The sequence below is a fragment of the Pinus tabuliformis genome, chromosome 4_2 (genome assembly GCF_031772625.1).
Source record: "Pinus tabuliformis cultivar Carrire ecotype Pingquan chromosome 4_2, CPIR1, whole genome shotgun sequence".
Lineage (NCBI taxonomy): Eukaryota > Viridiplantae > Streptophyta > Pinopsida > Pinales > Pinaceae > Pinus > Pinus tabuliformis.
Genome location: NC_142304.1, coordinates 1,019,397,391 through 1,019,425,364, shown reverse-complemented (window position 1 = coordinate 1,019,425,364; position 27,974 = coordinate 1,019,397,391). Strand labels below are relative to the sequence as shown.

The 27,974-nt window shown below is 37.2% G+C and overlaps 1 protein-coding gene across 1 annotated transcript; it reads right to left on the bottom strand.

Annotated features, from left to right (window-relative positions):
• Positions 1 to 326: 326 nt before the first annotated feature.
• LOC149173086 (uncharacterized) lies at positions 327 to 26,618 on the bottom strand. The gene is made up of 4 exons (XM_089426571.1): positions 26,484 to 26,618; positions 1,036 to 1,122; positions 850 to 942; positions 327 to 677 (listed from the first exon to the last, which is right to left on the bottom strand). Exons 1-4 carry the CDS (start codon positions 26,616 to 26,618, stop codon positions 480 to 482), a joined length of 513 nt encoding a protein of 170 aa, XP_089282697.1. The 3' UTR covers positions 327 to 479.
• Positions 26,619 to 27,974: the final 1,356 nt, after the last annotated feature.

The window sequence follows — 27,974 nt, the reverse complement described above, 5'->3', positions numbered from 1 at the left end:
CATCCATGGTTACATCCGCATTTGACTTCTTATATAGAGTATATTTTTCTTTACATATATGACCCCCTTTATAGATTCATAGTGAAATATATGATAGTTTCTAAATATCATTAAAGCAGATATCACAATTCAAAATCATTTGTAAAGAAATTTAAGAGAAATTGACAACATCCATCCAAAAAAATAACAATGTGTCATTAACAATTTTCAAAACATGTATAAAATAGCAACATAATACTAATAAAATCAGTATTATTTTTAATCAAAACAAGTAAAATTCAAATATGATTAACAAATCAAAATATTTCATGAATATCGTTATTCTACGATAAATTAACAACATACATAAATCAAACTCATCGTATGATTACAAAATCAAAATGTCTCATTGATATAGGGTAAATTCACAACACCCATCTAAACATAACAATGTCATTCTACACAATAATTTCTTCATAAAAAACAATGCATGTGCATGCCTAGCTACCACCACCAAGATCATCCTCATGATCATCTTGACCATCCTCATTACTCTGATCCACATCATCACCAACACCGCAACTATCATCATCGTCTCCTCCTTCACCACCATCATCCTCATCCTCATCCTCATCATCTCCTGATATATGTTGAACATAATTTGGATCATCGTCTTGGCAATCATTACCTATAGCATTCTGACAAAAAAAATCAATATTACATGTTAGTATTAATTACATAACACAACGCATGTTTTTGTTATACAATGTTAACCATAAAATGAGGTAAGATATAATATCTAATAGTACTAAAAAATAAAATGAAAATATGGTTTAAAAGTATATTGGAAATCCAACTAAGATTACATACCATAGAGTCCATCCAAACAACAAATTCAACCCATCTCTTTTGCTGCAGCACCTCCTTTTCCAAATGATTTGGAGGTCTTCCATATTTTAGTTCCTATCAATCAGTAAATAGGGAGAAATTAGATAACAATGACTTTCTTCTAGTACAAAATTTATTAAAAAAATATCACATGTTTAATATACTTACAAAGGTTGTTATCAGTGCTTTTAAATCTTTCTGGCCACTATGATGAGTGACTTTTGTCTTGGTTAACCTCGCCTTGGATGCCTTGTCCTTAAACATAAACCAATTCAATTTATTTTCACACAAATACATGTCTAAGATACTTATAAGTATTAATACATTCTAAATAATGTTTAATGAAAAATTAAATACCTGAATGCTCTCATTGCCGGCTTTTCTTTGTGCATCCAACTTCTTATACGATTTTCCAAGTTCTTTCCATACTTTAAAAGGTATGTCAATAGGTCTTTGTTTCAGTCTTTGATCTTGAGGCATTTTTTTAATTTTTCTTGTTTGGTTAAAAATTATGGTTAAAAAAAACCGAACAAGTAATTCACATCAATGGCATGGGGACTCTATGGATATGTGTAAAAAATGGCTATAAAGAAAACATCCAAAAAACATATGAGCTCTCCCTTTGATGGTCACTTGGGGCATATGGCTGGAAAGGAACAACTCCATTTTCGAAAATCAAGGACAATCCTTTCTCAAAGTCCTTCCTAATATTTGCTCCAAATGTCTTAAAATGAAAAACAAAATTCAAACGTCATCCTTAAACATCTCCCTTAAATATAACGTTGGACCATAAATTCTTCACTTTTATTGTTATCGGCTCTGGAATGATTTTTCTATATGCAATTATATAATGAAATATGTGTGCACTAATGAAAAAACATTGAGTTTCATTTTTCATAATCACAAACAATGAAAAAAGAATCACACGTAACTAGCATCATTTTGGAAATTTTATATTTATTAAAAATCTTTAACATGTTTTCCTCCCATATCTCATAAAAAGGTGTGAAATTTTTTTTATACTCTCCAATAAGCCTAAGGATCACATACCTTTTAAAACTTTGCATTACCATTATATGTTTCTCCTTGAAGATATATAATATGTTTCTTCTTTAACATATATATTATGTTTCGCATTTCTTAATATTTGACAAAATACTAAAGTTGAAAAGAATATAAAATCTCACTTTTTAGAATATTTTATGATATAAGAGATTGATTTAAGTGATGTTTTGGGTTAGGAGAGGTTAGCTTTATATAATAAAAGAATATTAACAATTTTAAAGTCTAAATTTTGACAATTCAACATAATTTGGCTTTACATAATAATAAAAAAGAAATTAAGAATTTTTATTTCATATATCTTATTTATAACATTTTAATGGTTTATTCATATAGTAATAAAAAGTTCATATTTATAGGCAATTTAAAAATGATAATTTTAAGAGTGTTTACATCTAAAAAGTGTGGGAATAGTTTGAGATATGGTAGCACACAGTGTCCCATCATTGTGAGTTTTTAATACCATGAAAATGATCATTTAAGAGTGTTTACGGCGAGGGAATAGCTTGAGATATGATAGAACACATTATCCCATCATCGAGTTTTTAATACCATGATTGTTCACTAGTGAGAAAAAATCACATGGAGAGAACACAGAAAAATAACCGAATGTAGAGAAAAAAAAAACAAAAAACAAAAACAAAAACAAAATTTGTAAAAAAAATCATAAAACAAATATTATATACTTTTAAATTTTGTATTTGTAATTTAACTTTAAAAAAAACAAAAAAAATTAGTAAGAAAAATTCATAAAACAAATATTATATACTTTTAAATTTTATATTTGTAATCTAACTGAAAAAATTAACATACTCGTAGAGGAGCTAATTTATTTGCAGATATTTCTTGGTACCTAAAGCCATCACTTATATTTTATTAATTTATAAATAATTTATATTTTATTAATTTATAAGTAAATAAACAATTAACACTGTAAATTGTTACACAATTAATGCTATATAAAAAAGGTTAAAATTTTATCTATGATTTAGAATTAATGTTTTAACACGGTCTACAATGAAGCCATTATCACCTAAATCAATTTAAACTATCTATGATTTAATATTCAATAATCCAACAAAACTACAATGAACATCTTCCACGAGCTTATCATCTTTATAACATATATTGCTTCAGCTGAGATTCTAGTGTGTCAATTTTGTTTCATAACTACGGGTTATCGCTCTGTATAATTTTATTGGAATTAACGTGACCTCGGAGAATTTCTCTGATGAGATAAGAAAAACGCTCTGATCGAAGGATGGTAATGTATTCATAGAAGTCACTGCAAAAAATCATTTGGGTACTAGGATTTTCAAGATTTCAATGGAAATCTGGATGTGGGATGCGATGTTACGATGTGGGTCGAAGCGATTGAGCTCTTTCTTTCTCTGGATTATGGGATTTGAATGTAGGAGTTGTTTCTATGGATGATAAAATTATGAGATTAAGGATTGTGGTCTTTGAATGCAGAAATTGCTTCTTTGGATGATAAACTTGTGCTTTTTTTATAAACAGTTGTGGGGATTCTCCTAAGTTTTTATTGATTTCTCTTTTGTGTATCATTCTTGTCATTGTCAACCCCATTATCATATCAATGTCTAGGATGAGAAAGACAGGGATGGGATCAGTGATGGCTCAATGTCTTTGTTGTCATCAGAGTCCAGGTCGGTTGATGGCAGTGAAATGGAAGGGTAATCCCCAAGGTGGTTTGTTGACGATGATCAGACATGACACAAAATGAGGCGTGGGCTCGTTCTAAAGACCAAGTGAGTGGATTCCTTTGATGTGGAGGCCATGGATGTGCCCGGTGTTCATAAGGGCCATGATAAGGACCTTTCATTAGGACGGACGCTCGACTTGGCATTCCAAACACTTGGAGTGGTCTATGGAGATATGGGTACCAACTCCTTGTATGTTTTCACTAGTGTATTCATCCAAGCTCGTACCAAAGGAGAGGAAGATGTTTTGGGTGCATTAGCTTTAGTGATGTACACAATAGCCCTCATCCCTTTGGCTAAATAGGTGTTCATTATGCTCAAAGCCAATGACAATGGTCAAGGGGGGACATTTTCCTTGTACTCTTTGATTTGCACATATGCGAAGGTCAATCTGCTCCCCAACCAGCAACCATCAGATGAAAAAAATTCCAGTTTCAAGCTCAAGTTGCCCACCCCGAAACTGGAAAGATGATTAAGAATCAAAGAAAGCCTTTAGAGAAGTACAAAATTGAAGACCCTACTGCTACTCTTGTTTCTCATGGGTACTTCCATGGTAATTGGGGATGGCATACTTACACCTGCAATATCAGTCATGTCTCTTGTTAGTGGCATGCAAGATGAAATATCTAGCTTTACGGAAGACACAGTGGTCATTGTCTCAATCATATTCCTGGTGATCTTGTTCAGCATAAAACAGTTTGGTACAAGCAAAGTAGGCATGACATTTTCTCTGGCACTCATGATATGGTTTTTCTCTATTGGTTCTATTTTACTTTACAATATTATTTAACATGACATGACAATTTTAAGGGCATTCAATCCTGTTTATATCTATTACTTGTTCAAGAGGAACACTGTCAAAGCATGGATGTCCCTAGGAGGTTGCGTGTTATGCATAATAGGAGCTGAAGCTATGTTTGCTGATTTTGATCACTTCTCAGTAAGATCCATCCAGATAGCCTTCACATGTGTAGTATTCCCATGCCTACTATTGGCTTACATGGATTAAGTTGCATATCTTATGAAGCATCCCTCTGTGGTGGAGAACGTATTCTCTGCTTCAATTCGAGATGGTTTTATCTAGCCAGTCTTCGTGATAGCTAGTGTTGTTGCCATGATTGCAAGCCAAGCAATGATCTTAGCAACAATTTCATCTATTAAAATGTCCATGGCCCTAGGATGCTTTCCCAGATTGAAAATAATTCACACATCCCGACGGTTCATGGGTCAGATCTACATTCTTGTCATCAACTGGGTTCTAATGATAATATGTGTCTTGGTATGTGATTGTTTTAAGAGCACGGTCGAGATATCAAATGCATATGGCATTGAAAAGGTAGAGATGATTATGGTGACTACAAGCCTAGTGACTCATGTCATGGTTCTTATATGGGCAAAAAATATATTCCTTGCGATTGGATTTCCTGTTCTATTTGGATCAACTGAGCTAATTTATTTTTCTGCAGTTTTGATGAAAGTGGGGGAAAATGGTTGGATAAATGGTTTTTGCCACCTGCTTCCTTCTTGTGATGTACATTTGGAACTATGGAAGTGTTCTGAATTATCAGGAGTTGTATATCTTGTTGGTCACGGAGATGTCAAGGCTAGAAAGGATTCATGGTTTCCTAAGAAACTGGTTATAATCTACTTCTATGCTTTCATGAGGGCAAACTGCAGGGCAGGCCCTGCAAGCCTCAATGTACCTCACACCAATCTCTTGCAAGTTAGCATGACATATACTGTCTAACTTGAAGGTTTCCATGAATCAAACATGCTGAATGTTTTTCAAGGACCAAGTCACAACATCAATATGGTGATGGATAACAAATATTTCCTTGAAGGTGGCAGAGATGAAGTGAATTTTAATGTGAAGTTAATAATCATAAGTTTTGTTGTCGACCAAGATCTTCATTACTTAGTCGTTGATTTTGTTTGATAGAGAATAATAGCCATTCCTACGATTAATCACTGATATTTATGAACAAAGACACCATTCTTTTTTCAATGAAGATGATAGGTGGTATTTTATATGCATGGTTATGCCTAAGATAAGCCATGTTTTTTACATAAGAAAGTTATATTAAGTTATATCCATGAAAATGAAAGGAAGATGACATTGCATGTTTCCTCGTATAGCTAACCATCGCTCAATAACATTGGACGCTTCTCCACCTCATTCATTACATCATTGCTTAAGAACCTTGGATGCTTCTCCATTTTTTTTGACATCATGTATTGATTATGTTGTTGTTGGAGGTTTTACACTAAGTTTTTCAACATCGAGCTTACTAGGGCTTGCACCACCGGGGTTATTAGTAAGAATCTCATGAGGTTTGCATAGCCATGATTATTAGAATCAAAATAGTAGGATTTGCACTAAAAAATAGTTCATAGAGCTTTCCTGCTGGAGAGAAAATCACAAGTTCAACTTCTGCAGTGCACAGCACCGAGAGCTCGTAAGCTTTCTTCAACAATCCACCTACGTTTGGAAAATGTAGCCTGCCTGCTGGCGATGTTCTCAATCCTCTTCCTCTGCATCTTTCCCCTCACTATTATTGTATGTCCTCTTTCGTTTTTCCCTCCAAACAAACCCTCTCAAATTGAGAAAGCAGAACAACTCACTCGATGAGAATCCGAATCCAATTATCGCTTCTAACAATAACCCAATACGATACCAGAAGTGATTACACAAAACCTCATTGACTCTTCATTTGTTTGGAAAAGATCCAAGCATATACTTCTGACGAGGGTTTCCGTCTCAAGTCTGGCTCGCAGGACGTCGCTTAGTCAATTGCGAGAAAAGTTTTCCACCTGCCTGTCACATACGGTTTGTCACACTATATATTAAAATCAGGGACAATCCTTTCTCGGAGTGGACAATCCATTTGAATGCATTGATCAATGCTTTGTGCAACGCTGGTAGAGTGGACCATGCAAGGAACTATCTAATGGAGATGAAAAAATTTAAATCCTGATATAGTTTGTTATAGGACATTCATTGGAGGCCTATGCAAGTTGGGTATGGTGGATGAGGCAGTGAATCAACTGGCGATAATGATTAGAAAGGGTCTCTCACCCACATATGCTCTATACTATTCACTCATCAAAGCTTGCTGCAAATCAAAGAAAGTTCAAGCCACTGCCCAGATACTGAACAAAATGCTTAGGGAACGTGTTGTTCCAAGTCATGCAAGTTTTATCTATGGCATGCATCATCTTGGGAAGGTAGGAAAAAAAATTGAGGCATAAAAAGTTCTTGAAGAAGTGATAGATTGTAAATCCTCTGTACATGTTAAAGTATACACAGAAGTAATGTCTGCTCTATTTCAGACCAGTGAAGTGGAAAAATCATTACAATTAGAAGGCAAAATAATTAGAAGAGGTTGTGAAACTAACTTTTTGACTCTGTAAAACAGTGTTTCTCTAAGGGAAAAATTGATGAGGTATCCAAGATTTTAGAAGGCATAAACCAAAGATATTCGGTACAAGGTATTGCATTATGAAAAAATTGAAATGGTCAGATTTATTGTTTTTCCAAGGAGACCACTCTTGCTTGAAGGAATGGAGAGGGCTCTGCTCGTAAGAAAGTACTGAACTAAGACCATTGTCAAAAAATGTTGAACCAAGAGTATTGTTAAAAAGCAATGTTGCTTAGTTGCATGAAAATTTAATTGTCCAAAATTTAATTTTGGACTCTTTGCTGGCAAAATTTCATATAAAGGTATGCCCTTTTGCCTTATAACATGATGATTTTAATGAAAATGGAGGAAGGGAATCAACTTCAGAGAATCAAATGAAGTTAAAAAATATTAGATTATCAATTATAATCCATAGGAAGGGAGGAAAATAAAGGGTATGGTTGTGCTTAGCCTAAAACGTTTGCCTCTCATTTGAGAACTTTTCAAAAACTCAACTTTATTTCTGAATCTACAAACACAACTCTAAGTTTACATCTCAATTTACAGGTAAAGATTCGGTTTAAAGCAAATCTAAAAATAAGAATAAGCAAATCCAGAACTAAGAATTTGAAGCATTATTATTGTGGCAGAGCAAGGCAACTAAAATTTGAGTGTGTGGGAACAAAGTGGGATCTAGAACATGGAAAACTCACCAAAAAAATAGCAAATATTGTGGAAAGCGGAAAAGAGGAAAAAGAGCATCATTCCTTTGTTAATTCTCATACAAAATACAAATTAGACGCATGGTGTGAAGGAAAATGAAATTTACAGGTTTGTGGTTGAAATTTATTGGTGTATCTATACGTGTGGCCCCAAATCATTTGTAGGTATCATACCTGTAATTATGGGTAAGGCCATATTTAATTTGATTTATTTGAAACTAGGTTTGTGGTTAATTCCAACCTAGGAAAACTTGATATATAGGTTCAATAACCTTCTTGTGTTGTATGCCCTCATTGTGTAGGCTCAATAACCCTCTTGTTGTGTGTGCCTTTGTTATGTGGGCCAATAACCCCTCTTGAGAGGATGCCTCATTCGAGTTCAACACAGTGAACATAATTGCTTGTGAGGGAGAAGAAAGGATTGAGAGGTATGAAGTTACAGGAAAATGGAGAGATAGAGTGACTATGGCAGGATTTAGTGTATATCATCTCAGTGCTAATGTTAAGGACACGGTTAAATCTTTGCTCTGTTAATCATATTGCAATAGCTATAAGACTAAGGAAGAAGGAGGAGCTATGTATTTACTATTTTGGATGGTTGGACAAAATTCTCATTGCAACATCTGCTTGGCATTGAGGGGCAACGACTATAAGAATGTTCTTGTACAAGAATTTGTTATAATTTATCAATACCATTGTTGAAACTGCATGTGACATTCATGTGTGTCAGGGAAGAGTTCAGAAACCTGACACAATAACTTATTATAGGGGTAAAAGATGAAACTAATTTAAGGAAACAATGGTTTTTACCTGTCCTGTTCAACCAGGGATAAGATAGTTATTCGTTTGTATTTTGCTTTCTTATCCAGGTAGACAGGAGAATGCTAAGGCTTGCTAAAATCAATGATATGCCTGCCTACACAGTGGGTAATTGGATAGAGATAGTTACTATTTAACTTTCAGGAACTTATACTTCACTAGCTAAAAAGTTTTGGATTTTTTTTTCTTATGACCTTGAGTACAGAGTCTCATAATCAACTAGAAGAAAAATCAAGTCTATCTTTCAATTGCTTGAACCAGGACTATATCACGGATATTGCAGCAATAAAAGAAATAATTCCAATCTATAGAAAGGTAGCATAGTAATAACATACTTGAGTTTTCGGGGTGCTTCAAACAATCTCGTCCTAAAGATAGGATTCCAGGTTGTTTGCAGATTTTAATTGGTGAGGTTGGCTCTAATTTTGGAACTTTGTTGGCTCTGCTGCAGGTATCATTTTTCCCCAAATCTTCGCCAAGCCTTTTTCATGGACTCACTAAAGGACTCTCATTTTCTGCATCCTTCATATGAGTAAACCTTCGACCCAGCACTGGTTTTCAATACAAACTTTCAAAGAGAGAAACTGGCAGTTTGGAGCAGGTTACAAGACCTCCTTCTATAATGAACAGAGATGACCCCGGAATGTGGCAAAAGTTCTCCCCTTCAGCCGGTGCTAAAGAAAACAAAGAGTTTCTCTCTGAAATCTCTAATGGCGTGCTTGGATGGCCTAATCTGACCAAAACTACAAAAATGTACCATGAGTTTTCCTCTACGTTGTTATATTGTGAAGGATAGTGTTTCCCTCAATTACTAACTGTTCCAATAGCCCCTGCTTCCTGATCCATTAGTTTTGACTTCTCCAGACACTAAAGAGCATTAACGATTCTATTCCATTACACAAAGATGAGCTGGAAGGGAAAACCCTTCGGAGCACAGTATTTCATGTTGAGGTATCAAATTCTTGGTTCCATGGAAATAGAAACCGTATGAAGATATCTACGAACCACTTGAACATCAAAAATGTTCAGTCTCAAAACTCTGAAGTAAATTTGTAAAGAATGTAGCATTAGCTTTCTTGGCTTAGTGAAATCCCTAATTTTCTATCCTATTTGCCTGTCTTAAAAATCTCACGAAAACCTGTAAAGATTGTGCCATTGTGTACGCTTAGCCTCTAAAAGCCCTAGCTTTCTATCTTCTTATGTGTAATTTGAATAGAACACCATCAAATACCAGAATTATCAATTCCCATTCTCCAAAACTTTTAAATGTGCGGAACTGAGACAGAAATCATTCAATCAAACCACTCGAAATGCATCTGAATGTTGATCCATTAACTTAAAGAACTTCTTCCCAAACTCTGCCATTTTTTAAACAAAATTTTGAGCACAACCTTGTCTAGTCCATTTATAGAGAGCGTTAGTTTATGAAATCTTGCCTGTAAGCCAAAATAGAGTCAAAATTTTCCATTGAAAGCTCAGAATAACTGAACCAGAAATAACCCTTGTGAAATTTGTTGCTTAAAACATTGTTTTGAGCACGACCTCTTTCTTCAGATTTATTTTAGATAATACGGTAGCTTATTTAATGAAATATTTCCAGAAAGTTGAAATATGGCAAATTTTTCCAATCAAGAACTCTAAATAATTTCATTAGGACAAGGCGTAGAGGATTCATGACGGCGACAAGAAAATAATGGCGCTTTGCAATTTTAGCACTCTCTTGCAGAAAAATACCTTTTCTGAAATCATTTTGACCACGAAGAAACGCAGATGAACTGTTGGAAGTCGTGCAGAGAGAGATCTGGTGGCTCGTGGATCGATTCTGGGGCAATGTTTATGCGATTGCAAACCATGATTGTTCATATGCGAGCTACTGAGCTCGTTGAGAGGGATACGCGCAATGGCGCCAAACTACCAAGAGGATTTGAATTTAAAGGCGGGATAGAATATCTACCGTCCGATCATGTCATCGACGGCCATATATTTGTGTTTCAGTAAAACGGATTTTCAAAGAATTTGAAATATTATACATTTTATAGAATTTGAAATATTATACATTCTATTATTTAAGCTGAATAATAGTTTTACTTTGGAAAAATAATTGGGCACATCAAATAAAATATTGATGCGACGGACATAGAACTCCGAAACAATAATGCACCCTTCTCTTACTCCAAAACAATAATGCACCCTTCTCTAGCTGATGTGTCAATGTTTTCTTTGAAGTGGAACTTAAAGAATTAAGTAATTATTCATTATTAAATTGGGATTTTATATAAATTAATTGATTATTTATTAATGTTAATTTCATTTTATAATTTTATAGTAATTTTTAATAGATTTTTGTTAAAGATAATTATTTGAGCTATTATTGTATCAAGATTTTTGTTGTGTCTTTTATTATTATATTTTAATCCACTTTAAACATGCTCAAAATATGTTTTCATCTTCATTTGTGGAGATTATCTACTTGCATATTCAAAAAGTTTTGATGTAGTTTTTGCCTTGAAAAATGATTATTGTGATTGTAATGGTGAGAAATTATTCTATAAACAGTGTTAAGTTTTATTTAGAATAAATGAGAAATTCTTTTTGAATATATAAGACTAATCTTTGAGAGAATAGATATATATTCCCTAATTATCACATAAACAAGGGGTTAATCTTGCATTTAGTGCTTTATCTCTGTAGAGTTTCGCTAAACAAAGGGAATACCTCCTCCTGCGTGACTTCGATTGTCCCTCCCTCTTACAGGATTGCAAAGCATTAAGAATTGAATCTTCTTTATTTTAAAGATGTAGTCTTGTCGAATATACCAAAAACATAGTAGGATTCTTTCATTATTGACAAAATCAAGCACATGTGCAAGGGAAGTATTCATCTATGGATGGTTAACAAGTTCATTAATAACTACAAGCAAACGCTTCAAACTATGTATTTAATAATCTCTAGTCATCATCTAAAGAGTTCAAGAATCAAATCAATTCCAACCTAAGTTCTAAGTATATGGTAAACCTCTACTCTAGAGGTTCTATTATTGTAAAATTTCACAACTATGGAAGTTGTGGGAAGGTCTCAAAGGAGTGACTTTCTTTTTGGGGCAAAACTAACCTTTTTTCAAAAGATAGTTTCTATAATTGAATCCATCTTCAATATCCATTTCTTCAACCCCACTCTGCCGGATTTGAATATTGAATCCCCCCTACTTATTTTGGGATGAGATGATCTTTCAAAAGCCAACATAAATATATTGGGGACTTACAACAATATACAAACTAAGCAAGGAAGGGTATACACACATGTGTTAGAATTTGAATTGAAGTTGACTTGAGCAAAGGTATAACAATGCATATTTAATTAAATATTGGTGATTTTAACAACCACGTCTATTAGATTAAAATAATGATACTTTATGTGTATCTATATGCAAAGACAAAATACTTGAAAGGCACCTTCCCAACAACAAAGGTCATTATAAGAAAAATGGAAAAATAACAAGTTGATGGGTGGTATGATTGAATGAAGAATCAAAGGGCAAGAAAGAAGAGACATCCAAGTTTAGTCCTAATAAAAGATTTTATGGCCCCTTCCAAGGAGTGCGTTATTAAGAGGGACACAAACATGATCATGGAGTTTGTGCTAAAGTCTTATGGGAGAAATAGGAAGCATGTGAATGAGATATTATGGATTTCAAAAGAGAAATCATGTTATTCAATCCAATAGAAGCAAGGGGATTGGTGCTACTTGAGACTCCATAAGCTCTAAATCAATTGGTGAAAGCAAGAAGTCTAAAAGATAAATGCAAAGAAAGGAATATCCATCTATGTACAAATATACAATAAATAAATTTAAAATTATATAGTGTTTCCATATAGACAATGTTAGGTCCCTATAACACTAGTGATTCCCCCATTACTAGTGTCATTGTGGCCCTTACTGTTATTGTTGTGCCCTTATTGTCCCCATATTGTTATTATTGTGCCCCATAGAAGCCCACTATTGTTATTTTTGTGCCCTTATATTATTATTGTTATGTTGACTTTGATTATATTGTGACCCCTTAGACTCCTATATATAGAAATGAGGCTTTGTCATTTGTATCATCCAATAATTGTTCTTTTGTGTAATGTAAAGGAGGTTGCCCCCTCGAAGAGGCTGATTTCTAAGTTGTTGATCTATCTTTTCTATCTTTTTGTGAGTTGGTTTCATAACAGACAACCTAGGTTCGAACCCTAAAAAGTGTAGGGTCTTTGTGAGTGTTTGTGAGGGAATGTGTTTGACATCACATAATTGGATTCCCTTCATCATCAAAGAGACATGTGTCCCAAAAGTCAATTTGGTTTAAGTGGATGTTAATATGATACATTGTATATTTTCTGAGGGTAGTAGCACAATTGGAAAAAAGCATGTTGGCAAGCCCTTGTGTATCCAAGTGATCGAATGTTCAATCCCCCAGACATATCTCACCAATTGAACTTAAAAAAAATATGATACATTGTATATTGCAAAGCCATTAAGTTAAGTAATGACCTTGGCTAACCCAAATATTTAATTAGAATTTAAGCTCAAACACAACATTAGAAATGAAACCTTCACTCTAGATCTAAGGATATAGGGGTCAACATTGGATATTGGATACAAGACAAGGTGATCAAATGTATCTCTTGGACTAGAATTTTTTACAAAGGAATACAAATTTTAATGCTTATATTAACATGTATGTATAATATAATAATGAAATAGTCACTCTTTAGTTCATGGATAAAAGTGTTGGTGTGGAAGGAAATCTCGAGGGATGTGTCACTATAGTCATAAAAATTGCATTTATTGTGGCACATGGAGAACTTATTAATTGGGTGTAGCTTTAAAAATGGATAGGAGTGTTATCCTCCCCACCTAACTGCAATTCCTACAAATGACATATTTAGTGATTAATGAGTATATTGTTGTAATAATTTTGAACCCTGTGTTAAGAAATCCCTATGCAATCCAATTTAACGTAGGTACCATCCTCAAAATGAGGAGAAGTCATTTGTGGGTTTCCTTAGAATGTGTATTTCAAGGAAGAATGTGTACTTTGTCGATATGTTGAAAGGTTTTACGGTCTTTGTGTTTTAGTGTACCATGTCATGTTTGGCATTGAGCGTTGGGTGTGTTGGAAGCCAACTCTTGGTAAACTCAAATACACTTGTCCTAAGGAGGGAGTTGGGGTTTTAAGGTTCTCTGGTTGTAAAAGCTTTCAAAGTCAATGTTTTTCATCCTCTTCTTGCATATTGCAGCCTCAAGGCCATTCGATGAGTTGGTGGTCATGCTTAAGGTTTTCATCCTATTCTTGCATTGTGCTTAAGGTTGATTGGCACCTTGTTCCATGAATTATGAACAACTTTGGGTCCTCTTTCAGTAGACACCTCCTAGCCACAGTATTAAAGGCAACATATTGGTTTCCTTTACTAATTTTAGCTTGTAATAAATTTAGATGTAATGGTTGTCACACGCGTTCATATACAACTACCTCATAACAAAGCTAACACAAGCACTTCTACCCATGCCTACATCACATCACAGAGGAGGAATCAATCAATATTATTCAATATCCCGCATTCGAGTATCCCTCCTTTGAGGATTCAATCCAACATTTATGGAGATCAGGTCATCCATTTACAATAACTAGCTTTGCCATATAGCATGTTCATATTCCTATTGTCATGGCCGAAAGTACCACCGATATATATCTTATGCAATACGAATAAATAATTAGAACGCCTCAATGGATGCAATTCATCCTATAATGCATAATGCATATATTAGATAACCCGAACCATAGGCTCTACCGTTTCAAAACAAAATCATTTATCATACATAATCAATAATCCGTCTGCCACAGTTGCATGACACGTTAACATGTGTATCTTAGGGATTATGCACAATTAATCAGAAGCGCAACATTGGATGCATAGCACAAATAACTTGTACCATAGTTTATACAGTCGAGCCTTAACCACAGTTAACAAATTTGCATAGCGGCTCAAGCACGACTATTCACTATCTTAACAAAAGACAGGTTAACACCAATTCTACATAAGATCCACATACTGTGACTGTAATTAGAATTTCATTTATGTGCATCCATAAAATCATCTCATTAACGCCACATGCAGTGCATTTAAAACTCAAGAAAATTCTCTCATATGCTAAGGAATTTATAACATAGAGGGTAAGAAACCAACATACAGAACAATCCACGCAAGTGAGTCAAACTAGATCAAAAGAGAGAACGACACTTGGAAAACAGAGCACCGCTACCCAACCTAGAAATGACTCTTCAGTTCACCACTGAGTCGAGGTTCTTGCCATGGATCAACCGCCTCCAATTGATCTATGCAATGGGTATTTAATACCTTCTTTCATGATATGGTTTCCATTAGCGGTGTCTCGCTTTTATGGATCTTTTTATCCATTTGCGTAGGCTTATCTCATAAAAGCTCACCTTTCTCTCCCATGAGGATTTTCCTCATTGAAGATTGCCTTTCTCTCCCGCACAACTTTTATGTTTTTCTCAATGGATATTTATCTCCAATCCATCCAACTTATCTAGAATTAAATCAAGAAGCTTTACCATGAAAGAATTGTCCTTTCCCATTCACCAATGTGATTTGGCAAGAATCTCATCTCTTGGTGTCTCGCTTTTCCAAGTGATTAATTTATTAATAATGTATTTACTTTTTATATTACACATCATACCTAGCTTTTCTCAGCTTAGATTTGCAAAGTTTGACACACAAGGGAGGGGTGTTACATTTTGGATCCCTCTCTTTCCTTAAGATCCCTCCAACTGCAGCTAGAGTTCTTAGATGACTGTAAGGAGGAAGCCCCTATTGGAAAGGGACAGACAGTTTGAAGGTGTCTATCTTGTTGGTAATTCCTATATCGAAAAGTTGTATTTTCATAGTCCAGGGGTTGGGAATACACAATTCCCATCCACTTGAGCTCAATTTTATCTTGCAAAACTTCATTGGGATCTACCTAAACACATATGCAAACATAGGTGAAAATGCCTTTCAAAAGTCTTTCCCTGTCTACTTTGACGAATCTTCCAATAAAATTGCCCACTTTTTCTAAGAGATCTAGATGGGTAAAGTGAATGGGAAAACTGGGAATCTTACCCATACTAGAGTAGTCATCAGCAACATAGTGAGAGGATTGAAGTTGGGAAACCATGGCTTCACTAGAAGACCAACTCATCCCCAAAACCATGGACCTTGGTCAAGGATTTTTTTCTTATCCTCAAGACATTTGAAGATCACCACAAAAAAACATGGGTCTACATCCACCCAAACCGGCGTTCATCCAATCCTATCATAATCGAACAGAAAAACACTACTTTTTCAATAGAAAATGGGGAATAAAACTGTCACCCAAGGATAATGACCATCGCATCAAGCGCTCAATCATAAGGGAGGAGCAATAATTTGACAATCACACGTCCTTGATTTCTGTTGATTTAACTCTGAACACTCACGTAATATTCTCTTGCTTGGCAAATTAAACACCACTGCATGGAATGGACGAGGATTGAGCCGAACCCTGGATGAAGCCCACTTCATTCTCATCTAAACACAAAACTATATATACGTCAAAGCTATTACAATAGATTCTGACTGTCAACACCTCGAGGTTCTGTTTATATGTGGCTACCTTTTATGGTTACTATTGAATGTGTGATTGGAAATAGTAATGGCAACTTAGGGCTGCCAAATTTCCTTCGATTCCCTCACTACATCCTAACGCAAATAGTTGTTCAATGCCTTGGTTGTCTTTCAAAACTGGTAGGCAGCGTCTTCTTTGATATTTCTCGATGTTTTTAATTCCACTACAATCACAACTTTCATTTACATAAACTTCGTGTTTTCGCACGAGTGACGATTGTTCCAAGGTGAAATGTCACTTGGATGGTTTCAATGTTGTTGACCCATCATAACTAACTAACGGATATGCCCATTACAATTTTATACCACCCCATTATCAATATCAATTATGCATGGGAACCAATTAAAGCAACTTTTCACATTAATTTTATATGAGCATGAGAACATGTGTTAACAAGCAGCCCATAAAGCCTCATTTTGAATGCCATAGTCACTTAGAAGGAATTCCTCTTGTAGTAGCATCCTCCCTACTAAACTTTGCTAGTGCTAACATTAGAGCCACCATTACAACAAGATATCTTTCTAGTGTTGACAACACCATTATAGTAAGATACCTCAAGAGAGACATAAAATTTAAAAAGTATGATAGTAATACGTATCCAGAAGATGGTATTGAAACTAGTAATTGTTCATGAATCCATAAGATTGTAAGGTCATTCTCATTATCATAATCATTGTCATCATCATCACCATCATCCTTGTCATTGTTATTGCCATCATTACATTATCATCATAATCACCATTCATGCCATCATCATCATCATTATGGACATTGTTTGCAATTGTTCATAATTGTAGATGTTGTAAGAAATATCATCAACCCAAAAAATGTGATCAGTGCTAGAAAAGGGTTGTTTAGGACACATTGATATACGTAAGAGAAATAACAACTCTATTTTTGACAGATGATCGATGATCATCATCATCACCACCATTATCATCGTCATTTTCATTTTTATCATCCCCATCATCATCATTAATGTAATTTCTATCGACATTGTTGTAATCATGCATCATCATCATTCATGCCATTATTGTTTTCGATGATGACCTAGATGAAAATGATGATCATGACACCAAAGATAATGCTTATGATTATGACAATGACAACATCTAAAATTGGGAAGATTCGCCAACGTCATTAGCATCGTCATCATCATAATCATTGCCATCATCATCATTGTCATTGTAACCACTATCGTCTTTATCATCATAATCACAATTCATGTCATTGCCATCATCTTCATTTTCATAATTGTCAATATTATTGACATTGTCATCAATTGTTCATAATTGTCAATGCCATAAGGAATATCATCAATGCAGAAAATATGATGAGTGTTGGAAAAGGGATGCAAAAGCGAACATAGAAATGGGGGCAACAATAGAAGTAAAATTGGATGAAAAGTGGATACAACATAAGTAGATGCACAACAACATGAAAAACCTGACACAAAAGTGGATGCAAAAGTAGATGCAGTTGTCAATGCAAACTTGGATGCAAACATGAAGGCAAAAGTGGAAGCAAACATGGGTCCAATGGTAGGTGTAAAACTTGGCACAAATTGTGGTGAAACAAATGTGGATGCAACAACGGAAACAAAAGTATATGCAAAAATGGATGAAACAAAAGTGGATGCAATAGGGGATGCAAACGTGGAAGCAAATGTGGTTGCAATGGTAGGCGCAAGATATGGTGCAACAAAAGTGGATGTAACAATAGACAAAAAATATGCAAAATAACATGCAAAAATGGATGTAAAAGTGGAAGCAAACATTGATGCAACAGGCAAAACAAAATTGGATGCAAAAAATGGATATAATGTAAGTATATGCAAAAGTAGATACAAAACGAGATGCAAAACCCAATGCATAAACCTGACATAAAAGTGGATGCAAAAATAGATGCAATATTTGATGCAAAAGAGGATGTGAACATGGATGCAAAATTGGAAGCAAACGTGGATACAACAGTGAGTGCAAAACATGGTGCAAATTGTGGCATAACAAAAGTGGATGTAATGATAGATGCAAAAAAAGAATCAAAGTATGATGCAAATGAAGATGTAAAAAGGGATGCAAAAAGTGAAATTTAAAATGGGTGCAACAGTGGATGAAAAATTGTGTGCAAAAGTGGATGCAATAGAAGTCGATGCAAAAGTAGATGCAAAACGAGACACAAAACCCGATGCAAATCCCGGTCCAAAATTGGATACAAAAAGGGATGCAAAAATAGATGTAGTAGTTGATGAAAACCTAGACGCAAATGAGGATGCAAACGTGGATGCAAAATTATAATCAAAAGTGGGTGCAAAAGGAGGTGCCAAATTAGGCGCTAATTGTGGCACAAAAATATTAGATGCAATAGTGGGTACAATAATAGATGCAAAAGAGAATGTAAATATGGATGCCAAACAAGAGGGAAAAGTGGATGCAACAAAAGTAGATGCAAAATTTTATGCAAAACTAGACACAAAACACGATGTAAAACTTGGCGCAAAAGGGATGCACAAATGGATGAAAAAATGGATGCAAAAAATGATTTAAAAAAGGATGCAAAAAAGGATGCAAAAGTCGATGCAAAAGTTGATGCAAGTGTAGGTGCAAAAAGTGGATGCAAAAGTATGTCAAACAAAATTAGGTGCCAAACTTGATGCAAAACCTGGAACAAAACCTGGTGTAAAGGATGACACAAAACTTGGCATAAAATTTGGTGCAAAACGTGGTGCAAAACCTATTGCAATACCTGGTGCTAAACTTGGTGTAAGATTTGGTGCAAAACTTGATGCAATTTTTGTGTCAAGTTTTGCACCATATTTGATAAATGGATGCAAATAGCACCAAAAATGGGCTCTAGATGCAAAAAAAGAAGTAAAAAGGGACGCTAATCGCTTGTTTTGTTGTAGTGGAACAACATCCTAAGAAATAGAAACTAATTCCTATCCTGAGGTTACGTGAACCAACTCTACCTATTCTAGAATATTTTCCATTATCTTCAACAGGTTATATTATGATATGGCAGGTTATTATTGGGTGAATATAATATTGTAATTTGGATGTTAGTGATTATTATTAATGTATTGAAAAAAACAATTGGAGAGGAAGTTGTTGGTAGGGATATATTTTTTATGGTGTAGTTTATTAAGTTATAGAGTGCTAGTGATGACCAATTAATGAACATTGAAATATAATTATAATAGTGGTTCTCAACGTTCTTCTATGCCGAGAGAGCGCATTGCTAATTTGATTGTGTGAATCTGTTATTCACTGAAGGATCTTGTTGTGCTTCAGGATTCAAGAGCATCAGTTGCAGGTTTTGTTATGACATCTATGTGTGTAGAAAGGTCAGTTGCATAGTTGACTATTGGATACAACCCAGTATTGAGATTTTCCTTCAGGAGATCGAGAAGCGTCAATTATATAATGTTCATCAAAGATGGTTAGAGGAGATTATCTCTTAAATGAGTTGAAAGTGAAACTCAAATATTGTGGTGGTGAAAAGAGCATCGTTCGGAGACTTCAGAGTGGGGATAAGCGTCGAGGAAGACCAATTAGACAGATGAGACATGTGAATTGTAATTTCTCATTTTTTTAATTCTGTGTAATGATGTAAATGTAAGCATTAAAGAAGGCACTTGGAAATAATTCTTACATTAGTAAATTGATATATTAGGTTGGTTGGTTGTTGGAATTTGTTGAGAGACTTTATGAATAGTGTTCTCCTATCCAGAAATTGTTGGATCTCATGACCACTATTTATGTGGCTTGTAATTTGACTTTGTATTGCAATATGAATTGATTTGTGAGTGAATCTGTGAAAAATGTATGCTCCTCTAGTTTTCATGTGTAGTCAACTCTGAAAATGGTCCTATTTGATAGTTAGTTTGGTTTTTAAACTCCTACCTTAAAGTGAAATTAGACCATGTTAACTAAGATTACATAGTTCTTAAATTCATAAATTTCTTGTATTGAAATTGTTATAATTGTTACCTGAGTGTGAAATCTATGAAAACTTAAATTTCTTAAATTCATGAACTTCCTTGATTTAAAACTATAAATTTCTTGAATTCATGAACTTCTTTTATGAAAATTTTTGCAACTATTCTTGGAGTGTAAAAAACACCAAATTTTATAATCAATTTGATTTTGAAATTTCTACCTTAATGAAACCTTCCTGATTTGATTTTCGTTTTGAAATTCATACCTTGATAGAAATATCTTCCATTTGGTTTTCAAATAGAGGAAAAAATGAATTTCATTTATGGCTATTCCAAATCTAGGCCGTATTGGCTGAGAGAATTCTACCGAAGGAAAATTTTTGGAACCTTCCTCACTGGTAGGTGACAAAATGAATCACACATCACCGTTTTTAATTGTTTATGACATTTCCAAATCTGAGCCATAGAATGACAATTCATGAAACCTTAATCATGTAAGTTGAAAAATGGATTGCACATTTATGACTCTTCCAAATCTTGGCCTTATATGGTGGGATAATTTTGATGACAAAAAATTCTTGGATTCTTCCTCAAATGGTGGACAAAATGGACCATTTACTTCTTTTCCAGATCCGTGCCATGGTGGAATAACTTTAAGGAGTGAGAGTTCTTGGCACCCTTCCCTCCCTGAGGTCAACTGATGAAAAGAATTACAACAACCTCTACCATGACCTAATCCTTATATGTTGTTTCTCGTTCACGACAATTGGAGGAAGTACACCGTCATAAAATCCCTTCACAACTCCACCTGTTGAGCGTGGGATCCCCCCAAGGCAAGTTTTAGGGCTTAAAGCCAAAGTTTTGACTAAGTCTATTGTAAAGACTCCACGATGTGTGGGCGTGGAGCGTGAATATGGTCAATGATTCAGAGGGTCTTCCGCCCTCAATTTTGTAATGTAATGTCGGTTTGAGAGATCTACCCAGGGTCTGCGGACCACGAGATTGTATAAATAGAGCGAGGCTCTAAGTGTAAAGAGACATCATCTAAGGACAGAAGAAAAGGAATAGATGAATTAATTCGAAGTGTAGAGTTGTGTCTTTGGGTCGTAGAGTAGAAGAAGGCTTTGCAGTTGAAAGCGCAGAGGCCTAATAGTCCGCAGCTGAGTGTGCAAACCCATGTAGCTGAGTGCGCAGGGTAGGTTGAGTCTGTAACTATTCGAAGAATTAATAAAGAGAAGTTTTACCATATTTTTGGGTATCTTTTCCTATTTTATGCATTCAAGTATATTGGGCATGAATTGCAAGTTTACAATTTACTTACTACAGGAACTTATATAAATGTGTTGAATACGTAAATATAATATAAGGTATATGCTTACACGTAGTTAACTAATTGTTATAAGAAGATAAGTAAGATCCGCGGCATGACTTGGGGAAATAGTGCAGATCGCTGCTCCAACAGCACGAAAGCGCCACAGCCCCTAGTTAGGGTTGCGTGAAGGTGAATATAATAGGGCACGAATGCCCTGTATGTGAGGGAAGTACGCAAAGTAACCTGCACGAAGGTATTCACAGTTGGACTAAATCAACACCTCAAATATCTCAATGGTGCAGAAACCTAGTTCCAACATCCCCCCATAATGCTTCGGGTCAGACCTCAGTCTGCGCTCCGCGGACTGTTGCTGAAAGGGATAGTAGTACAAGGACTTGTTTGGCTAATTAACTTCGAACCTAGGTCGGGCCCCAACAACCCAACAAATGGCTCCATTTTCGGGATCAGAATCTAAATAGAGATGTCTGATGTCGTATCATTGCAATCCAACTGATAAAGAAATTGAAGGTTGGTTGGACAAGAGAATCCATGAGTTTGCGGTGCAGGAGAATAGGAATCCACAACTATCAAAAGAAGAGTGGTTAGACTGCTACCTATACACAGAGATGCACAAAATTTTCTTCGCATCATTCCCTACTGAGTTGTACGAGTGCATTGCAAGGTTAGTAGATAGCCACGAAAGGTGCAAGCTCGACAGTCTTATTGTGTGGACCCCAGAGTTGGTGCGTAGATTGGAAGCATCAGAGGATAAGATCACGAACATTGTTGATCATTGGCTCGATCGAATTATAAGAGGATTCATTACTAAGTTCACAGTAGATACTTCAGTGATCTATAGCGAGGCAGAGCAACGCTTCCTCGGACCGTGAGGTAAGTATGTTAAGTCTCTGAACACTTGGATTAAAATGCTACTTTCTGAAAAGTGGATTATGTGAATACATTGATGTTCAGGGCTACGCGAAGTGGGAGAATTTACATAAACAAAGGTAGTATAGAACTAGAAACCAACCCCCTGATTTCACCTCCGTGAGGGGACGAAGAAGATCTCGTGAAAGTCTCACCAAGAAGTGCGATCAATTTGATAAAGAAAAGGATTCCACGCATCCCACCCCCACCTACACCACCACCATTTTCACTGCCTTCACCCCAATCTTTGCCTGTACTACCTTTGCCCCCAGTGCGAATCAATATGGAAAGCGCAATAAAGTTGCCAGTGTTCAAGGGAGTAGGAAATGAAGATCTGAACCAGTTAAAGTTGTATGGGAAGCGCAGGGAGTTACAAACGACAATATAAAGAAAGCGACGTTCGTCAGCGCTCTATAGGATCACGTGTTGATCTGGTATATTAAGCATTCTAATGACAATCCGAATGTGGGGATCGTAGAGATCCAAACTGTGTTGAACAGAGAATTTAGCAAGCTGAATTCAGAGGCGCAATCGATCATTGGGTTCAAGGAGATCACGATGCTACCAAGAGAGATCCCCTGGGAATTCGATCAAAGACTGAAGTGAATGATTTCTGAAGCTAATATGACTTTGATGGATGGACAACACCGTGAATCGTTTGTAGCATCTCTAATGCCGCATTTGAGGAACATGCTGTCACAAAAAAGGTTAACAACTTAGGCAGAGGCCTTGGAGATCGTGATGAGGCTGCATGAGACCCCGATATAGGATCCTAACCTGGGAGTTTAGTAGATCCACATGCATTTGAAAAACTTATGCCTTGAGATGCAGAGTCTGAAACAAGACAGGACAACTTGCCTAGAAGTGCGCAAAGAGGTGTGGTGTGTTAAATATAAGTGTCAGGGTCATGACAAGGACCACTGCCCAGTGTTCACAAGTTACCTCACGGGAGGAGAATCGATACCATTAAGAGTAGAGGCACAAGAAGGACCTACCGCGGTGCTTGCTTTATGGTGCATAATTTGTCAAATAGGAGGAAAGCATGCTACGAACAACTGCCATTTGTTGTAGAAGTAGATGAAGAATTCACAGTAGCTGTTCTGTAATTTCTGTAGATCAATGGGACATGATGAGCGCATCTATAGAAGCTATGAGCTGATGATGGATAGGACTCCCACCTACAAAGTTCAGGCTGAAACACTTCCCCTTGACCAGAATGCAGGAGTGGCGCAAACTAGATTTTAGGGGCGCGGACAAGGCCGAGGTGGAGGAGGACCTGGAAGAGGTCTCAGACAGTTAATATGTTACAATTGCAGGGGGCCAGGACATTGTGCCCATCATTGTACGAATCCAACGTGTCCATCATGTCTGTATTATACCTTGTTTGATCATGAGGCGGAGGATTATCCCACACTGGTAGCGAGGCTGCGCGACAAGAGAGCGCTCCAACCTCCCTCGACTCAGAACCTACAAATGATGAGGTCTGAGTTGTGTGAGGAAGATCCTAAAGTGAACATTGTGCTCCAAAGTGGAATTATGACAAGGGATGATATAGGCAAGCAGCCTAAAGATACTACTTGGGTTCGCAAGGCTCTGACAAAAGAACCAGAGTTTGATTTGGAGCGTGCTAAGGAAACCTTCATGGAAGCTAGGAAGAGCTTCATTGATGCCTCCACTTCAAAAAGCAAAGACAGACCGGAGCCAAAAATGGACCCATCAGTGCTCACGGCGTTCCTAGAAACATGTATGAAACTACTATGTGACAGCAAGGTTGTGAAGGGATTGCAGGAACTCAGAAATAGATGTGCTAGGACGGCGCGAGGAGAACCGTGTGTAGTTCGAAAGATTGGAAAGCATGTGACGAGGACGTGAAGAGAAATGAGATTGACCGCACAAATTTGAGGATATGAGATGGGCCAAGTGATTCTGGATTTAGGATCGGACACAAGCTTTATGCCAAAGCAGACATGGGAGTACATGGGAAGGCTTACGCTACAATGGTCTCCTATCCAACTACAAATGGTGAACCAGCAAAAGATCATACCTATGGGAAGATTGCAGGGAATCACCATGGATATCGAAGGAGCAAGCGCGCTAGCAGACTTTGAAGTGATAGAGATTGTTGATGACAATAGCCCCTACCCCGTGCTATTAGGAATTTATTGGGCCACTGACATGAACAGGGTGATAAATATGAAGAAGCGTAAGATGATGTTTGAGAAAAAGTCTCTGCGCGTAGTCATACATTTGGACCTTGTAGAAGGATCGTGCTACACAGAGCCAGTGTGTGACTATGAAAGCAATGACAACTTAGACTGCATCTACAAGATAACCGCGCAAGAGCAAGACTGGGTAAATTCTACCCAGGATGGATGAATCTCATGGGCTCTTGTATGTCCGATTTAGATGAAGAGATAGAGCAATGGCATAACTAGTTACACAAGGTAACCACGCTGAACTACAACATGATGAGAAGATCGTTACACTGCGTATCAACGGAAGTAAGGGATTTGACTACTTATGATGGGTTAAGCGAGGTAGATGCCTTCCTGAACATATTTGAAAGAGAGGTGCAGGAACAACAATGTTTCGAGGCTTTGAAATGGGTACTACGTGCTATGCCACGAGGTGGTCAGCTAGGCACCAAGAAATCTTTGAGGACTTGCGCGAACGCAGGAGAATGATGCGCATGCATTTTGGGAAGCCTCAAATGCGTCTAAAAGACAAGCATGACGAACAGAATGATCTGCGTGTGCATCTTTCCAGATGGGTATAGGCATATGCTAAACAACCTGCGCAGATGCACATGGACTTCGCGTTTGGGAACATGGTCATAAGCAGGTGTTGGCAAGGCAATTGCGTGAATAGTCCCTCCAGTTGGGACGACAAAGTGTGGAAAGAACGAGTGCAAAGAAGGCTACACACGCAGAAGCCTTTAACGAAGTGTACGAAACACTGAACAGGGTCTATAATGAGCAGCGGAGTGATTGGGACCTGTGCGTACCAGTAGTTCTACGAGCTTATAGGACAACGTGCAAGAAACTGACAGGGCAGACACCTTCTAGGTTGGCACATGGAGCAAAAACTATAGTTCCAATCAAGTACAATATGCCTAGTCCGTGCATAGTAGTGCCAATAGATATGACAGTTCGCGGAGCCTGGGAAGAATGAATAACGTAGCTGAATGAAGAAGAACACTTAAACCTAAGGACGAAGTCTGACAAGGTGATCTTAGGCTCCAAGAACTCATGAAGGAAAGGTTGTGGCTAAGGGAGAAAAGTGCTCTGGTGGAAGTGGAAGTCAAGAAGCTTGAGGAAGAAATAAAGAAGGATTTTCTCGATAAGAAAACCAGGGTGATAAAACAAGGTGCACATGATCACATTGACAAATTTTGGGACTACTGCTGAGAGTTGATCAGTTTAATGCCTCAGATTGGACCGTATATTACTAGAGGGATCACCCATGATAGTGTGATGCAAAGGGTAACGATCGTGACATAAACAATAAAAATAAAACGCATATTCTCTCCAGGAAAAGTGACGGATGACCGGTTGGAACCCTATATAGGTGGCGCGACCACCTGACTAGCCGTGGGAAGTATTGTCTTAGCGCGCTTGGAAGTTGAACGAAGGTGCGGGACTATAAACTACTCCACTCGAGAGCTGCGCAATGTCGGGGGTGCGTGTAGAAGAAAAGTGTCACAAGGTTCTCAACCATAGAAGGGCTGCTGCACTACTGCACGGGTTGGCTGGAAAGTGACCATTGTAGTCACTATTCACGTTGTGATGCTTGACTGGAGACCAAATGGAGTGGGTGGTAGGCATTTAGGATGAGCTTTATGGGCAAGATTTTGGAAAATATTCAGCCAAGGGAGCATTAATGGACCGGATTTGGGGGAATGGTCGAAGTCAAATTCAAAATGTGTTATAAAATAAAAAGGGCTACCCAACAAACAACACTTGGTCATTATCAAATTGAGATGTCATGCAACCCGCTTATTCTGAACCGAACCTTGTTTTTCCTATGGATAGCGTTGGTCGAGCACCTAAGTGAACGGTTGAAAGATTTCTGGACGAACAAGATCGAAGTGTCTGAAGAAGCTCGGGAAATCACAAAGATGGCCGTTGAAGAAGCCGCGTAGGCCATGACCGTAGAAGATGCCCCTGAGATCATCAGGATTGTTGCAGAAATCCCTAAATCATTGCACACACCGAGACCGAAGAAAGATAAACAACCAATGATTCGAGTGCCTATGTCCCCTCTAAACCCGCTGCGAACCAGGTTAACAATGGAGGAAAAATGGAAGGTGGTTAACCTGGAATCCAATGAGGAGGAAGAATATCTTGAGGATTTCATAATTGAAGAAGATGAGGACGAGGGCATGGAGGAAGAAACCGAGGCTACATACCCTCCAACAAAGCTGCCCGCCTATGTCCCCTCACGGAAGGGGAAGGCAAAGGTGCCCAATGACCTTGATGAGAGCAAGAGCTCTCTACAGACTCCACTCCTCCCGAACGATATCATTTTTGAAGGAACGCACCTGGGACAGGTGTCGAATTTAGAGTTCGAAGATTTGGATCTTGCCTACCACAAGAAATTCCCTCACTTGGAGACTGCACAGCTCATGAAGCCGAAGCAGAACACCGTAGTGGGAGTTATAGAATTAGAGCTGCGCAAGTGGTTACATGACGTCAAAAAGGCAGGGTTGTTGATCCTGCTCTGGGTGCCGCATTACCATCGTGCCCCAGTGACTATCTTCGTCATCAGGCAGCTGCTTTGCCTGGTGCATGGTGGGTGTTTATGGTTGGAGGAGCCCATCCCCATCACAGACCACCTAATCCATCGAATTACCTAGCTCCCATGTAAAGATGAAGACCCCACAGACATTTCAGAGGGGAAGAGAAATGATTTGGCCATCGTGAAGGCCATGAAAATGAAATACAAGCTGGAGAAGAAAAAGAGGCGCTACGCGATCTCCATTATCAACAACGAAGCAGTCAGAGTGGCAACTCAGATACTGGGAGGTAAGTTCATGTGGAAGTGCCGCGCGGATGAGGTGTCAGCGTCGGTGGTGGCAGTTGCTGAATAGTGTACAAAAAGGGTCCAGTTTAACTAGTCTGATTCCTTATGCAAGGAGTTCCTAGAGAATTGCTACGAGGCACAGGGACAAGGAAAAAATTTTCACTATGCATGGCTTCTCCTGTCCATAGTGCTGGTGGCTAGGCAATCATCGGAGGAGAACCAGTTCCCCACAATTGCAAGGGATCTCCTGGAGGCTGCAAAGTATGCTTCGTTGTGGGCCACTAAGGATGCAAACTGGATTTGCGATAGTAAAATATTCTAGGTCTTCATGGAGATGAACATCAGAATGGGTATTAACCACAATATGCGGTTATCACCCACTGTCTACAACAGCCTAAAATGTTTCGCAGAGTTTAAAACGGAATTTCATCACATCTACCTTAGCGTGCGCAAGGACCCTACAAAGAAGTGGAACAATCT

Excerpts from the sequence above, each read along its gene's own strand:
- LOC149173086 (XM_089426571.1), bottom strand. The coding sequence starts at position 26,618 with ATGGCCTACGCGGCTTCTTCAACGGCCATCTTTGTGATTTCCCGAGCT. Across the intron at positions 1,123-26,483 it reads CTATCCATAGGAAAAACAAG|GACAAGGCATCCAAGGCGAG; the intron begins GTTCGGTTCAGA and ends TTTATGTTTAAG. Across the intron at positions 943-1,035 it reads AAGCACTGATAACAACCTTT|GAACTAAAATATGGAAGACC; the intron begins GTAAGTATATTA and ends ACTGATTGATAG.